Source organism: Crinia signifera, chromosome 12 (assembly GCF_055691185.1).
Source record: "Crinia signifera chromosome 12, ASM5569118v1, whole genome shotgun sequence".
NCBI classification, from domain to species: Eukaryota; Metazoa; Chordata; class Amphibia; order Anura; family Myobatrachidae; genus Crinia; species Crinia signifera.
Genome location: NC_139228.1, coordinates 9,810,245 through 9,826,620, shown reverse-complemented (window position 1 = coordinate 9,826,620; position 16,376 = coordinate 9,810,245). Strand labels below are relative to the sequence as shown.

The following is a 16,376-nucleotide window of genomic DNA, read 5'->3' as shown; positions in this document are numbered from 1 at the left end:
TGGACATGGGAAGTGTTGACGCGTGAAACGTTTGACATGAGTTTTAGCCATTTCTTTGGTATCGACACCTGAGCACATAGACCCCCATTTATTCGACCGTTCCCAGTCAGAATTTCCGGGCATTTTAAAGTCCAGTTTTTATTTAAATCAGGGAAAACTTTTTGTCTTTCCTTACAACGATAATGTCTCGCTATTTTACAGACTCTACAGGGCTGCCTCCAATATGGCCACATGACATTAATGTCAGGCAATCCCTGGCCTCCCGGTCAGTCCCCGCCATCACGTGAGCTACGCCTGCCCCGGTAATCAGCGGTCGGTCTGAGGCATTTGACACCAGTCTCAGCTTCCACTGGACCTGGTCCCCTCTTCTGGGAAATCACAGCCCCCCCCCCTCTCCGTACAGGATTTCCTGACAGGCCCTGCACTCCGCTTCCTGGAACACTCAGCCTGTGGCCCTGTAACGGCCCTCACGGGAGAACCTAATGTTTCCTCTTATAGCCGCAGTGTGTCGAGGGCCTGGACCTGGAGTTATATATGAAGAGAGCAGAGAGGATGGGGGTTTCTATCTCTGGATCTGAGCGATGTTCTCCTACTAATACCCAGAGGGCTCCGCCTGTCCTGACACATAGATGCCTGGTAGCTGGCGTCGCAGTAATGCGGACTGACAGCGTAATGAGCACAGTCGCACGACCGGACGGAACTCTGTGATTGCTGTGTCGCGGGCCCAGAGACATTTGGGAGGGGTAATATTTCCTAGCGTTGCCTCAGAATCACTCTCTGAGGCCTACTGTACAATAAGCCTGCCGGGGGTACAGGCTGATGTCCACAATTAAAAAGTAACTACATAAAATGACTGTAAATAAGATATATATTTACCCTTTGAGTGCCACGTAAATTTGTCACCATAGATGTGAAAATTGCCAAGCAAACAGTTTTATTTATCATAATGACCTGTATTGTCACCTTATATAGGAAATAGAATCTTTTATTACACAACATTTTTTATTTGAATTGATATAACACATGTGAGTGACGCTGGCATTTCTTGCACAGCTCTTACAGAAATGTTGGCACACAAAGGGTTCCAGAACCAGTATATTTACACAGGAGTAGGCCTCTTCCTGTCGAGGTATCTCCCACTATAAGGAGAAAGTAGTCTTGGGGTGACTACGACAGAGACTTTATCCCACAGCAGACATACAACTCACTTTGACGTTCCACTTCCCCTGCATCGATGGTGGAGATGGGCCGGCCACCATTGCTGCTGCGGTAGACCTGCAGGGCATCCAAGAGGTCCGCTTCCAGAGTAAAATCGGAGTCCCATTCATAGTTCTCGTCCACAGACGTGTTCCGCCTAGGAGTGTACAAGTAACCTGTGAGTACGCTGCTTGTAGCAAGGAACTAAGGAGCCTATGTACTAACTGAGGGATGGGAGCCTTGGCTCTCCAGTGGTTGTTGAACTACACATCCCAGCATGCCTTGCATCAGTTTCAGCATGGCCAAATAGCAAAACTAAGGCAAGGCATGCTGGGATGTGTAGTTCATCAACAGCTGGAGGGCCACTTATTGACCATTCCTGATCGAGAGTGTCTAGGTAGACAGTCAATAGGTAGACACTAAAAGGTTCGACGTGCACGTGTCGACAAAGAAAAAAGTCAACACATGCTTAAAGTCAATGTGGGACAGGATGACACATAAAAAAAGGTGGACATGACTTTTTCGTAGTTGTTTTGTATCAGTGTTGACACATGATCACGTGGACTCCCCAATCACTGTAGCGTGTACATGGCTCACTTTGCTCGCCGTGCTTCTGGCCCAATCAGAGTCCACATGGATCGTAAACCATGAAAAAGTACAAACAAAATCAAAGAGAACTCTTGTTAAACTTATCATGTGTCGAACATTGTCATTTTGCATTTTTGCTTGTGTCGACCTTTGTCAAAAAAAAAAAAGTTTCTTGATACTGTATAATTTTATAGAATGTACAAGATAAATCATAGCTAGTAGGCAATTGGTTGCTATGGGTAAGTGCTTCACCTGTACATTTAACTGAAATCCCGCCCACTTTCACATTAACGTTTCTGACTTTCGAAACCGGTAACTACTAAAATCTATAGATTTGGCCTCAAACACAGTCCTCTTCATATATAAAGGGGACTGTGCATTACTCATCTGTCTAAATATCAGGTCAGAAAAAATATTGTTTACCAAACCTAATTTCAGGCTTTCTGCATGTACCCAAGCCTGTCACTGTGTTATAAGAGCACTACAATGCTGTACAGCTATATAGTAATTGGCCCAAGAGAGATTGATAGCTTATTGTTTGTCTTTTATCATTTGTATCCTGTAATACTGAATAAAACCTACTCTGGTTTGGAATAAACATGCAGAGCAACCTCCTTGCTCATATCTGTCACACACCTACCAACTTACAGGCATCTGTCAATTTTTCAATGGCTTACAATGGTTATTATTCTGCCAATAAGATCATTTAGGACAGGCATCGCCAAATTATGGCCCTCCAGCTGTTGTGAAACTACAAGTCCCATCATGCCTTGCCACAGTTTTGCTATTAGGGATTGCTTAAACTATGGCACGGCATTCTGGGTTGTGTAGTTTCACAACAGCTGGATGGCCATAGTTTGGCCATGCCTGATTTAGGGTTTATGTGTATGGTCTTAGTGGGACAATTTGCCAACATCCTCATCAATATCATTACTTTACAGCCATCTTGAATATTTATCACCAACATGCCTTGTTTCAATACCACGTTTAAATGTGCGTGCCCAGGTGTAAAACATACTCAAATTATTATCCGTACTCACCTATTGCTTATAGTGGCCAATAAGGAGTCCTTCCTGTGCCTATAGTCTTCAGCACTAGAGCCCTGGGACCCCCCTCCACTGTACCAACTAGAAGTTTCACCCAGTGGTGAGTTGAGGTAGCTTCCCCCCACAGACTGTGCCAGAGAGGGGGGCCTGAGGAAGGAGACACTCCCTCTGCCACTGCTCTGGCTGGTGAGACTGCTCCGCATCACCTTCTCTGAGCCATGCAAAAAGAGGGATTTTTCTACTGGCGGCCTCTGTTTTTCCAGGGCCTGGAAGTCCGTGAACACTGAAAGTGGCTGGTCATTTAGAGGGCATTCAAAATGAGAGGGGATGTGTTGCTGAGCTCTACTGTCCATGAAAATATTCCCATGTCCCCACTGCGCTCTCTGCCCTACTTTCAAACGTTCAGCATTATCTGGTGGTTGAGTCCACAGTAGGCTTCCTGGTAAGATTGCTTTTGCAGGTCCCAAATTAGGCTCTGGGGGTTTCAGAAAAGACTTGACAGGCACAGACTGCTCTTGGTTACAGTTTATATAGTCAAGAGGCAATAAATTGTGGTGGGCCCGTGAAGAGTCCTCTTTACGTGCCCCACTTGTTCCATCAACATCCATTAAAGTCCTATCATCCAAATTCATGTTATTAGGGACCTCTCGTTCCTCAGTCTCGGAAGAGCTGGGCTCTGAGCTCCTTGCAGGAGACTCTTCCTCCACTGGCCAGTCCCCGTCCACACTCATCTCCTTAAAGAAAGGTAGACTGAGGTATTGGAGAATGCCACTCTGAGTTGACAAGCTATGTCTCAGTTGGCTTGCTTGGTCATTGAATACAAGAGGTTTATGTGACAATAGAGAAGGAGCTCGAATTACTGTATTCAATGAGGAGAAACAGTCATGTTCTGATTCTCGTAGTGTAGAGATAGTCCTCTCCAAACCACCTTCCATATCAGCTGATTCTCCACACCGTGCCTCTTCTACTTGCCCATATGGGAGTGCCACAGCGGATGTCACAGGACTAATATCTGCGATTCGAAAGGGCTTGACTTCATCCAGAGGGCTGCTACTACAGCCAAAATACCTTCCTTGGCGGTGGCCAGAATCTCTCGCCTCCTTACGTGCCTGGCCTGTGGCCTTTGGTCTCATCTTCACTTCATCTCTCCAGGAATCTCTGTGACGCTCGGGAAGTTGGCAAACCTGCAAGTATGTTTTGGCCTGTGAACATTGGCTGAGATCTGAGGAGTCCCTGGCATTGAATTCTGGGTATAGATCAGTCTCCGTAACGTAAGGGAAGCCCCGGATGCTCCCTCTGCTAGACCTAGTCTCCGTCTCCACCACGAAGCGTCCATCTGGGCCGCGACTTATACGTTCCAATGGGACACACTCTCCAACATGGCTCTCATAAATGGTGTATTTGCCACTTGTGCTGCTTCCATGACTTATACCTAGGTTGTTCACCGTCCTCTCACCCAAATGCAGAGATCTCCGGAAGCTTTCGTATGGTGACACTTGAAGCTTGAGCCTCATGAGACTGTCGGGGCTGCTAGAACCATTAGAATTTCTAAGAAACAAGAAAAACAAAAGTCATGTAAGACCAGTTGTTTGTAAAGTAGTAAGTCGAAATATGTCTAAAAGATACATTTTACCTAAGGTTTACTATAACTAAGGCGTACTATAAACACATCATTAGATTTTGACACTCAAAATTTTAGTTTAAGGATGGAATCATTTGAATGGTGGCTTAAGCCACACCTTATCAAATGCGTGGTAGGGCAAAAGCAACCAGTGAAGGTTCTAGCAACAATCTGGTTGGTTGGTTGGTGCGGATGACAGCCCCTTCTTCAAAGTGACCTCTAATAAATGCCCCTCATTGTGCCAGATTTAGTGGCATATCCACCGCAGAAGACAATTGGCGGATTCTTGTTGACCAGCTTTTTCAATCAAAACTTTTGGTTATTTCACGTGATTTGAAGCCAGATTAATACAATTTTGAGGGAGAGGGGATTTCAAATGTATCATAACGCCGCTATCCATCAATATTAAGGTCTGAGTAATTGCGAGGGAAATGTATGTTCATGAAGAGACAAGACAGTAAACTTACACAGAGGTCTCTTTTCAACCACCACCTGTCTACTCTAAGGTGGGACCTGCTAGCCATTGAACCAATCAGTGGTTGGAGCCAAATACATGAAGCCAAGACACTGATGATCAAAGCTAAAGACAGATAGCGTGAAATGCGTGAAACAGGAAGTGACATATGAGCATGAAGACACTTACTGTGAAGGAGAGGCTTTCTTGGGTTGGGAGAAGACCATTGGTGTATCTGGAAGGTTATGAGAACACAACAGGGATCAAATGAGGAGAAGAACTTGAGCCAATGTGAACTGTTCATCTAGTGTCCTACTTATTGTCTACATGTACTTAGGCCACAGATCAAAATTAACCCAACCTAAGTGTGGCTGTTGCCCAAGTCCTGATTAATATACTCATCCAAATGAAAATATGTAGGGCACATATACAAGTCCAGTAACTATAAGCATCAATAAGGAGTTTCCCACTGATGATATTTGATACTGCTATCCAAGAGGACAAGTTCTAGGGCCAAACGGTGTGGTCATGGTTTGGTCAATTCAACCAAATGACCAACCATTCTGCCATGCTATCTCTAAACCTACCATACTAAATAGGTGGAATCTGGCTGGGCATATAAGAAAATCCAGTACTTGTTTCCTAGAACGGCGCCCATCGCAGGCATCACATGTACATCGCATGCCATTATAATGGCATGCGATGGCCGCGATTTTACATAGAAATGCATGGTAAAATGTAAATCGCGTCGGTCGCATCGCATGCGGCCAAAAAAATCGCATGCGATGCGACCGACACGATTACAGATTTTACATAGGGAACAATGTTAAATGGCCCACAGACCCCAAATAGCCACCCTGAAGTGTGAAATGGCCCCCCCAATTGTTAACGCCACCCCACGATCAACGTCAACCCGAAGCGTGGCGAGCGCAGCGAGCCCGCGAGGGGCGGCGGTACGCGTCCTCCGACCTTTTCATATCCCCACTATCCACGTCGGCGTGGAGTTGAGAATAGAAAGTGTGGCGAGCGCAGCGAGCCCCGCGAGGGGACGCGGAATACGAGCCCGAAGCGTGGCGAGCGCAGCGTGCCCCGCGAGGGGACGCGGAATACATGTTAAGTAATCCGTGTGTGCTCGCCACGCTTCGGGAGCGTGTTCCGCGTCCCCTCGCGGGGCGCGCTGCGCTCGCCACACTTTCTATTCTCAACTCCGCGCCGACGTGGATAGTGGGGGTATGAAAGGGTCGGAGGACGCGTACCGCCACCACTCGCCACGCTTCGGGTTGACGTTGATCGTGGGGTGGCGTTAACAATTGGGGGGGCCATTTCACACTTCAGGGTGGCTATTTGGGGTCTGTGGGCCATTTAACATTGTTCCCTATGTGAAATCGGGTCAATTGGGCCATTTAACATTGTTCCCTATGTAAAATCGCGGTAATCGCGTTGGTCGCATCGCATGCGACTTTTTTGGCCGCAGGCAATGCGACCGACGCAATTTTTTCCTTGCGATGCCTAAGATCAAAATCGTGGGCGCCGTTCTAGTAAACAAGTACCGGAACATCCATATATGTGGGGTCATCGTTCTACAGAGAAAATCACAAGTCCTTGTACCAAACAGCGGGTGATGATTATTAGGTCAACATTGTCGACAGTGAATAGGTTGACCACTATTGGTTGACATGCAATAGGCTGATGCATGAAAAAGGTCTACATGGTCTATGTCAACATTGTAAAAAGGTCATCACAAGAAACATTCGACGTGTAAATGGTCGACACAGGGGAAGGTCAACACAGGTTTCTCCTGTCTGTGTTGACATCTGTCGACATGGACACCATATTAGGGTACCACATCCCCTCGCATAGCTATTATATTCTCCCTTTAGACCCACTTGGATTGCGAAGTAAGACCAAGTCGGTAAAAAAAAATCATGAAAAAGTCGTGTTGACCTATTTGTCAACCTATTCATTGTGTCGACCTAGACTGTGTTGATCTTTTTTATGTGTCAACCTGTTGCCTGTAGCCCAATAGTAGTTATTGAACTATCGAAATAGACACTGTCAGCCTATCAACGGGAACCACCAAAATCCAGTAGAATTCTGTGCTGGACCCTTGGATTTAGAGAAATCCAGTTTTGACTATTGAGCCTCTTTGTCTCTTAATACTCTGATGGGTCGTGTATATCTTCCTCTACACTATAAATACTGCGCAAGATATTTTAAACTAAAATACAACTGATGTCTGATCATGGGGTGTGGTATAGGGTTCCGACGGTCGGGATCCCGACTGCCCGGACTCAGACAACATGGTGAGCACAACAAAGCCCCTTGCGGGCTCGCTGCGCTTGCCACGCTGCGGGCACGGTGGCTTGCTAGGCTCACCACCTATTCTATTCTCCCTCATGAGGGAAAAATAGACCTGTCTGCCGGCGTTTTGACAGTCGGGATCCCAACGTCGGGTAAATGACTGTCGGGATCCCGACTGTCGGGACCGTGTCCAGCACCCTGATCATGTACTTTAACAGTGTAACTCTGGAAAGCGTATACAAGAACATTTGACAACATAAGCTACATAGGTTACCGGCCACACACAAGTATATTGCAGACAAAACGTTTGGTGGAATGGGTTTATATTGACAGAAAATGTTGGGATTCCCAATCCACTACAATGTACATTGTGTCTTCTCGTGGCCCTCAACTACAAAATCTCATCTTATTTTGACAGATTTACCACCTTACTGTCCAGAAATTATTACCAAGGCTTCAGATGACTCTCCCTATTGGGGAACCAGCATATGAACATAAAAAGCCATCTCTGATCCCGGAGCTAAAACTACTCAGTCAATGAGGATTTATATCAACAAAGGTGGCCATTTTGCTTGGTTTGAGGTGGGAAGGCGCTCAGACAGGACATCTGATGACCTTCACACACCTGATCTCCTGAAGGTCAACGTTCCTACATGTTTGGTGGCATGACAAGGGGCATGCAGGGGGAACACACAAGCAGAACCAAACGGTAACATCAGTATGCTGTAGACACAATGAACACAAGAGGGTGAATACATATGGACCCCACCCTATGTTCTCTGTATAAGCATTCCACTCTGTGATACAATGTTCATGTGGGTCTGATTAATGGTACACAATACCCCATGGTAGGGACATTCATGCATCTCTCATCTAGCACAGTGGATTCATGGAATGACTGGAATGAACCTTCAGTCTGAAGACAGGGGCTGTATATCCTGCAGTAAAACAATGTTATACCTCACGTAGCTGTATAACTATATAACTAAATATTTCTCTTTCCTCAGGATGTGAGGCCAAATTAATTATCTCCTTGCAGCCTGCGTTTATGTAAGAAGATTCCATGACAAAAGGGCTGTAGCTAAAACACTTCTCACTTGGGCTATGTTCGGAGGAGGCTGAGAAAGCTTGATCGGCTATAAAATGGCCATAGTATTGGTCTGTGGGACATCCCTAATAAGCTTAAGTGACATACTCTGAGCGTAACTTAGTAATGATACATCTCCAATGTTTTTTTTTTCTTATTATAGGTATCCAGTTAAGTAGATACCTACTATCAGATTGCCGGTATCTACCATGGTAGACCTATCTACCCAACTGTTCCTGGTTATCAGTCTGCCGGTATCTACCATGGTAGACCTATCTACCCAACTGTTCTGATTTATCAGATTGCCGGTATCTAGCATGGTAGATCGATCTACCCAACTGTTCCTGGTTATCAGTCTGCCTGTATCTACCATGGTAGACCTATCTAACCAACTGTTCCTGGTTATCAGTCTGCCTGTATCTACCATGGTAGACCTATCTACCCAACTGTTCCTGGTTATCATATTGCCGGTATCTACCATGGTAGACCTATCTACCCAACTGTTCCTGGTTATCAGATTGCCGGTATCTAGCATGGTAGACCTATCTACCCAACTGTTCCTGGTTATCAGATTGCCGGTATCTAGCATGGTAGATCGATCTACCTAACTGTTCCTGGTTATCAGATTGCCGGTATCTAGCATGGTAGACCTATCTACCCAACTGTTTCTGTTTATCAGGCTGCCGGTATCTAGCATGGTAGACCTATCTACCCAACTGTTCCAGGTTATCAGGCTGCCTGTATCTAGCATGGTAGACCTATCTACCCAACTGTTCCTGGTTATCAGTCTGCCTGTATCTAGCATGGTAGACCTATCTACCCAACTGTTCCTGGTTATCAGGCTGCCGGTATCTAGCATGGTAGACCTATCTACCCAACTGTTCCTGGTTATCAGGCTGCTGGTATCTAGCATGGTAGACCGATCTACCCAACTGTTCCTGGTTATCAGTCTGCCTGTATCTAGCATGGTAGACCTATCTACCCAACTGTTCCTGGTTATCAGTCTGCCTGTATCTAGCATGGTAGACCTATCTACCCAACTGTTCCTGGTTATCAGGCTGCCGGTATCTAGCATGGTAGACCTATCTACCCAACTGTTCCGGGTTTCAGGCTGCCGGTATCTAGCAGGGTAGACCTATCTACCCAACTGTTCCTGGTTATCAGGCTGCCGGTATCTAGCATGGTAGACCTATCTACCCAACTGTTCCTGGTTATCAGGCTGCCGGTATCTAGCATGGTAGACCTATCTACCCAACTGTTCCTGGTTATCAGGCTGCCGGTATCTAGCATGGTAGAGCTATCTACCCAACTGTTCCTGGTTATCAGGCTGCCTGTATCTAGCATGGTAGACCTATCTACCCAACTGTTCCTGTTTATCAGGCTGCCGGTATCTAGCATGGTAGACCTATCTACCCAACTGTTCCAGGTTATCAGGCTGCCTGTATCTAGCATGGTAGACCAATCTACCCAACTGTTCCTGGTTATCAGGCTGCCGGTATCTAGCATGGTAGACCTATCTACCCAACTGTTCCTGGTTATCAGGCTGCTGGTATCTAGCATGGTAGACCGATCTACCCAACTGTTCCTGGTTATCAGTCTGCCTGTATCTAGCATGGTAGACCTATCTACGCAACTGTTCCTGGTTATCAGTCTGCCTGTATCTAGCATGGTAGACCAATCTACCCAACTGTTCCTGGTTTTCAGTCTGCCTGTAGCTAGCATGGTAGACCTATCTACCCAACTGTTCCTGGTTATCAGGCTGCCGGTATCTAGCATGGTAGACCTATCTACCCAACTGTTCCTGGTTATCAGGCTGCCGGTATCTAGCATGGTAGACCTATCTACCCAACTGTTCCTGGTTATCAGGCTGCCGGTATCTAGCATGGTAGACCTATCTACTCAACTGTTCCTGGTTTTCAGGCTGCCGGTATCTAGCATGGTAGACCTATCTACCCAACTGTTCCTGTTTATCAGGCTGCCGGTATCTAGCATAGTAGACCTATCTACCCAACTGTTCCTGGTTATCAGGCTGCCGGTATCTAGCATGGTAGACCTATCTACTCAACTGTTCCTGGTTTTCAGGCTGCCGGTATCTAGCATGGTAGACCTATCTACCCAACAGTTCCTGGTTATCAGGCTGCCTGTATCTAGCATGGTAGACCTATCTACCCAACTGTTCCTGGTTATCAGGCTGCCGGTATCTAGCAAGTAGTGTTCATTCTAGCACCCGCTATCTTTGAAAACCCATGCAGTTTCTCTTCCCTGCCTGGGGTGTCGCTGTCTGCTGTGGTGTTTCTAGCACAGGTCTGGTTTGCATATCAGTGCTGATATACAGACCACACTGTGCTAGAAGCACTACAGCAGACAGCGACACCCCAAGCAGGGAAGAGAAACTGCATGGGTTTTCAAAGAGAGAGGGTGCTAGAATGAACACTAAGCAAGGTAGACCTATCTACCCAACTGTTCCTGGTAATCAGGCTGCTGGTATCTAGCAAGGTAGACCTATCTCCCCAGCCAGTTACTGGTATCCCACGCCAGTATACATAACTCCAACAATTTTTATAATCACTCCTCTTATATCTTCCATGTAGAAAGATCTCCAACCATTTCTCTTCACAGGTCCTGACTCTATCTAGGCAGATGTATCTCCACAACCATACAGTGATGTGAAGTTGACCTATGAGGTCTTTCTCTGCAGCAAATCATCTTGAAACTAGCTGGATCGAAACCACCACACTCTCCCGCCACATATCCCAGATCTGGCTAGGTCCCTCATCCATCTTCTTTCCGGGCACACCTCATCTCTAGCTAGGAACACAGCTGTTCTCCCACCATACCTTGCTGCCTCCGTTTGCGTCGACGTCTGACCCTGCGGCGGTTCATCAAGCAGGCGACAATGGTACTGAGGATGATTGCAAGGGTAAGGAAACAGGCACCCCCGACCACGCCGGCCAACAGGGACTTCTGCTGCTCCTCTGGGAGCTCTGTATGTGATGGGTACACCTTCATCCCTGTATAAGATATGGATAGCTATGGTTATGTGTTCTCATGAAGAGTCACAGACAACTAATCCAAGAGACCACAGAGCTGAGAAGATCTAAATCTTCCCTATGATAAATTAGAGGACAATACCACACACAGAAAACTTCTTGGTGGAGATGGAGGCATGATAAACTATATTCACCTCCAGTCTATCGATCTCCTAATATGAGAAAGGGTTAAAGACCGGCACTTTGTACCCAAATGTGTCCCAGCTACAGTATTATAGTATGACGGTTTGACATATGTCAGCGGCATGGGTGTGAAGCAGACTTTCACAGAAATATGGTAGCGTGCAGTAAGAAATAACTACATTTATAATGGCAATTTTATTTTAAAGGCAAGACCAGTTTACATAAGGTCCAGCGTCTGCTGTTGCGAGTTACTGGACGGACCAATCACAGCTGACCGGAACAGTCTGGTATCTGCATATCTGCTCAACACAAGATTTTTCTGGTTACCCAAAAATAACCCAAACACGTATAATGGGACATTAGTATGGTAGTATAATAATTATATTATATATACATTTACAAAACGATCATTACCCAGAATCCTCTTGTGGAAACACTTTCTACTGTAATGCAAGACTATACTGGGATTTTATGTAGAAAACCTCTGTATTTGGACGCAAAAATATCATTTAATGTCTTTAAGTTGGGCAGACTTGAGAAAAGTGTTTATAAGTAGGCAGATTCTTGGCGATCGATCTTGGAAGTGATTCATATCCTCTGTATATTTAGTGCAATAGATTATAAACTTACAGCAGCATCAGATAAATAGGACGCAGGATTGCACATTAATGGATACAGCCAGATATTTATTGGTTTAAAAATAATATTCTCTGATTGATAACCAGCGAACTTTTATATTAATGCTAACAGATCAGAAAGACGCCTTATATTGGTTCGCTCTTCCCACCAGATTGCGGAAGCAAATTCATAAAACATGTTGGAATGATTTCATTTGTAATGGGGTCATTATTCAATGAAAATACACATGTTCTGCGTTCCTCTAAAACTGACCCCAAAATGCTCTGTGATTCAGGTGGAAGTCCTGACCCCATTTAGTACAAGTTCCTAGCCAGGGTAATATACAAGTGGGCACTGAAAGTAGAACTTTGCAGAGGTATAATTAGATATTTTGGTGCCAAGAGGACATAAGGCCAGCCCTGGGGCCCAGTGAAAGCACTTGCTGTGATGTACCTTCCCCCATTCTTTTATGCACACACATTTACAGAACATTTATACTATGCAGAACACTCCCAAGAAAATCGGCTAAACATAATTTATGCAATTTATTTGTCATTTAGTTATCCTTTGTTTTAAATCACACATTTCTTAGCAGTCATAACAAGGTCCTTCAGTCACATCCTCCGTTATTTAAAACACACATTTCAAAATAATGTCATATCCAGGGGATTCAAACGCATGACCTTCCAATTTGCAGTCAGACACCTTACTCCCTGAACTATTTGCTCCTGCATGGGAAGCATGAGAGTATTTTGAAATGTGTGGCTTAAGCAAATGTTTGTGTGACTGAAGGTGCTTAGGGACATGAGGGGGAGATGGGGGCGGCCAGGTGATCTCAGGAATTAAAGTGGAGGAAGCTGCAAGTGTGATTGATTGAAACAGAAAACTGACAGGTGCTGTAGAACAGCGCGCCCTGCCTTGCTGTGCCTTGTACAGTGGCAAGATGCACCACCCTAATTATGGCCCTGGTGCCACCCATTGGTACATATGCTTGCACACTCATTGTGCTTACTGTGAGTTTAATGTTGGGGAGTATAAGATGAAAAAATGTGAAATGGAAATGGAAATATCACCAATGTGCCAAATGCTTTGGGACGCAACTTCATGACGGTAACATTACCACGTGACCACGAATGCCCTGAGCCGTGATTATATTTGTATCATCACTGATCACAACAGAGTATTACAGCTTGAGTCATAGAGTTCATGGTAAACTGAGCTCAGGTGGATGGATGTGGTGCCATCTAGTGGCAGACCATATTACAGCAGCAAATAAACATGTAATATATAGAATATCTGTAACATAAAGCACGCCTGGCCGTATCCTTCCTCTCACCTGCCGTGGAGATATTCACAGAGTTACTCGGCTCGCTGATGTAATCCCCAGCAAATGCCACCAGGCGGAACTCGTACATGGCATCCTGCAAGAGAAACACATTAAGTGGCATTACACCAACCTGTAAAGATTAGCGGCAAACACAGATGATGATATGAAAGTGCACATTGCTGGGTTACACTGAACATCAGATTGTCGGTATAGCCTTATGAGGTGTCCACGCGGATAAAGAATTGTTGAGGCTGCTGCAGAACCTCTTATAATTCTTGGGATTCTGAAGTGACAAAGGCCCTTATTCTGGTCGGTGCGGATATATCCGCGTGCGTTCGGGCCGCCGATGTTTTGTGTCTGCGCATGTGCGAGCGGGGCGTACGGCCAAATCCCGCATGATATATGAACACTCCGAACAGGGGGTGGAGAGGGGCGTGAAGGGCTATTTGGGCTCATTACCATATGCATACGCCCCGCGTTTCATGGGCGTTCCCATGCAAACGCTGGGCGTACGTATGGTAATGCGGCCGTGACGCACGTGTAGGGGGCGGACATATTACATCGCCGGATGTCAGCTGCCCGCCCAGATCCCTGCTTTTGCACGGAAAAATGTCCGTGTGGTCTGAGGTTGCGGGAGCTGGTGGAGCACTCGGTCCTGCATTCGATGGTCTGCGACCATCGAATGATGGGGGAGGTTCCCTGAGATGGAGGAGGCGTATTCCGTGTAAAATACACGTGCGGTCCGTTCGGCCAACTTCTTACCGCGTACGGACGGAGTTGGCGATCTGTATGGAAGGCGGGGTTTCGCACGCACGGTCCTGGCCGCATAATCGGATCCGGCCGCACCGACCAGAATAAGGCCCAATGTGACAGCTCAATGCTCTGCAACTAACGTGTGGTCCCATAAAATCTCACAGCAATCTGTGCCCACATGTGATGTGTGACATCATGTTGCCCCTTGGGGGGGCATCTCTGACTATGACTATAACAAAATAAAGGGTGAAGGTGAGTGGTGTGGGCATGCGGGAGACGTCAATGCAGGGCATTTGGGGGCGGTAACCGTGCATTTTTTGTGAATGTTCCAGAAAACACAGGCGTTCCCCGGCCGTTGGGAGGGAGGGCCACTGATATCATCCTCAGCCTCCTTCTCCCCATAGATAACGCAGCGCCGAGTAAGTGCTGGCTTATACTCAGCGCTGCGTCCAGATGGGAAAACCATTCCATGGTAAGTTATGATTAATGGATTTCCTTCATGGCTGCGATCACATTTGCAGCAGTGCACACAGGCATTCGTGCCAAGCAGCCCCTTTTGGCATGCGGAGTCGCCTGAGACTCTGCTAGCGTCTCCGGGACACTGTGCTGATTACTTTGATATGTGACACTTTTATATATCTGTGTGCACCTTAGTCTGTACATGAAGTACTACAAGGTACCAGCCGCCACTGTTTTTTATACCATGTTCCGTTCTGCTTCATATCCAGACTCAGTCGCACACAATATACAAGTGTTGCATATCAAACTGATCAGCAGTCTCCGTTCTGCCTCATATCCAGACTCAGTAGCACACAATATACAAGTGTCGCATATCAAACTGCTCAGCAGTCTCAGTTCTGCCTCGTATCCAGACTCAGTAGCACACAATATACAAGTGTCGCATATCAAACTGTTCAGCAGTCTCCGTTCTATCTCGTATCCAGATTCAGTCGCACACAATATACAAGTGTCGCATATCAAACTGATCAACAGTCCCAGTTCTGGTTCGTATTCAGACTCAGTGGCTCACAATATACAAGTGTCGCATATCAAACTGATCAGCAGTCTCCGTTCTGCTGCGTATCCAGACTCAGTCGCACACAATATACAAGTGTCGAATATCAAACTGATCAACAGTCTCCCGGTGCACCCAAGTAATATCTCTTTGTGACTAAGAAGCATTTTTGGAAAAATTAGCCCTCCCTAAGCATCTCATGCTGCATGGCATACTGAGGCTAGACGTATGTAGACACGTCTGTACATCTTTCGTGATCTTCTCTGCCCATAGAAAATCAATCAACTTTGAGAAATCTGCAATTTTTGAAAAACCACAGCTTACATATTTTGGGTATAAGATCTCTGCTGGTTGCAGATGGATGGATCAATAAAAACGTTCAGCAGTGGTGATATGTTTCTAGCCAGAAAAAAAAAAAACAGGACACACAGGTTCTCCTTGCTTTGCCAAATATCATCATCATCATCATCATCATCATCAACTTATTTCAAGGAAAGAGGCCTTTTCGATGACCTTCTGAAGTAGTAACCCCATTCGTATTTCCAGAAAGGCCTTTTCCTCACTATCCCTTTTCAGCATCCTTCCCCTGTGGGTTATGTGGAGTTCTGCGCACCACAATAAGGCTGGGATAAGTCATCCCTACTGAAGGGTACTCAACGGAATTGGTGTCTTGCAAACCCATCACCCTGGTTTCAATTTGTGGCTCTGTCACATTCTTCTGAATCCAATGACTGAGAGATTCAGGAAGAACTTTCTTACATGACAGATGCTACTCAAATTCTCACCCTGGCTCCACTCTCCTTTGTCACAGGTGTCCAAGGTAAACCTTCGGTACAGGAAGACCAAGCCAACTTTCCTTTTAGATCACCCAGGAGTGCAGAAAGCTTTGGAAATGGTAAGCAGAAATGTTTTTGGCCTGGTCTTAAAAACCACATTAAGGAACATGTCCCCAGCAGATCAGTATGTTCACAACACAATCAATCTCATCTGTCTCCCACTATTGCCCCTTCTCAGCAAACCCTTCACTCACACCACGAAGGACGTCACCGCCAAACTTCCATCATTTAGGAGTATTTATGCTCTAAAGGTCTCCATACAGCTTATGAGACCAAGATATCTGAACTACATATGCTTAACGCTAGAAATTAAGACTCTGGGGCACAAACTGGATCTCAATTTTGGTGAACATTCTACAA

At 45.9% G+C, this 16,376-nt stretch overlaps 2 protein-coding genes across 4 annotated transcripts in view; both read right to left on the bottom strand.

Moving 5' to 3' along the window:
- Positions 1 to 16,376, bottom strand: part of IGSF9 (immunoglobulin superfamily member 9) — a 72,677-nt gene that overhangs the window by 4,600 nt on the left and 51,701 nt on the right. For both annotated transcript variants that reach the window (XM_083167734.1, XM_083167735.1), the window contains exons 16-20: positions 13,422 to 13,506; positions 11,132 to 11,305; positions 5,096 to 5,141; positions 2,826 to 4,379; positions 1,209 to 1,354 (exon numbers count right to left, since the gene is read on the bottom strand). In XM_083167734.1, the coding sequence (XP_083023860.1) occupies positions 1,209 to 1,354; positions 2,826 to 4,379; positions 5,096 to 5,141; positions 11,132 to 11,305; positions 13,422 to 13,506 (2,005 nt within the window). The remainder of the gene's footprint in view (positions 1 to 1,208; positions 1,355 to 2,825; positions 4,380 to 5,095; positions 5,142 to 11,131; positions 11,306 to 13,421; positions 13,507 to 16,376) is intronic.
- CFAP45 (cilia and flagella associated protein 45) overlaps positions 1 to 16,376 on the bottom strand; it is a 129,924-nt gene that overhangs the window by 80,516 nt on the left and 33,032 nt on the right. The gene's annotated exons all lie outside the window — the stretch shown is intronic.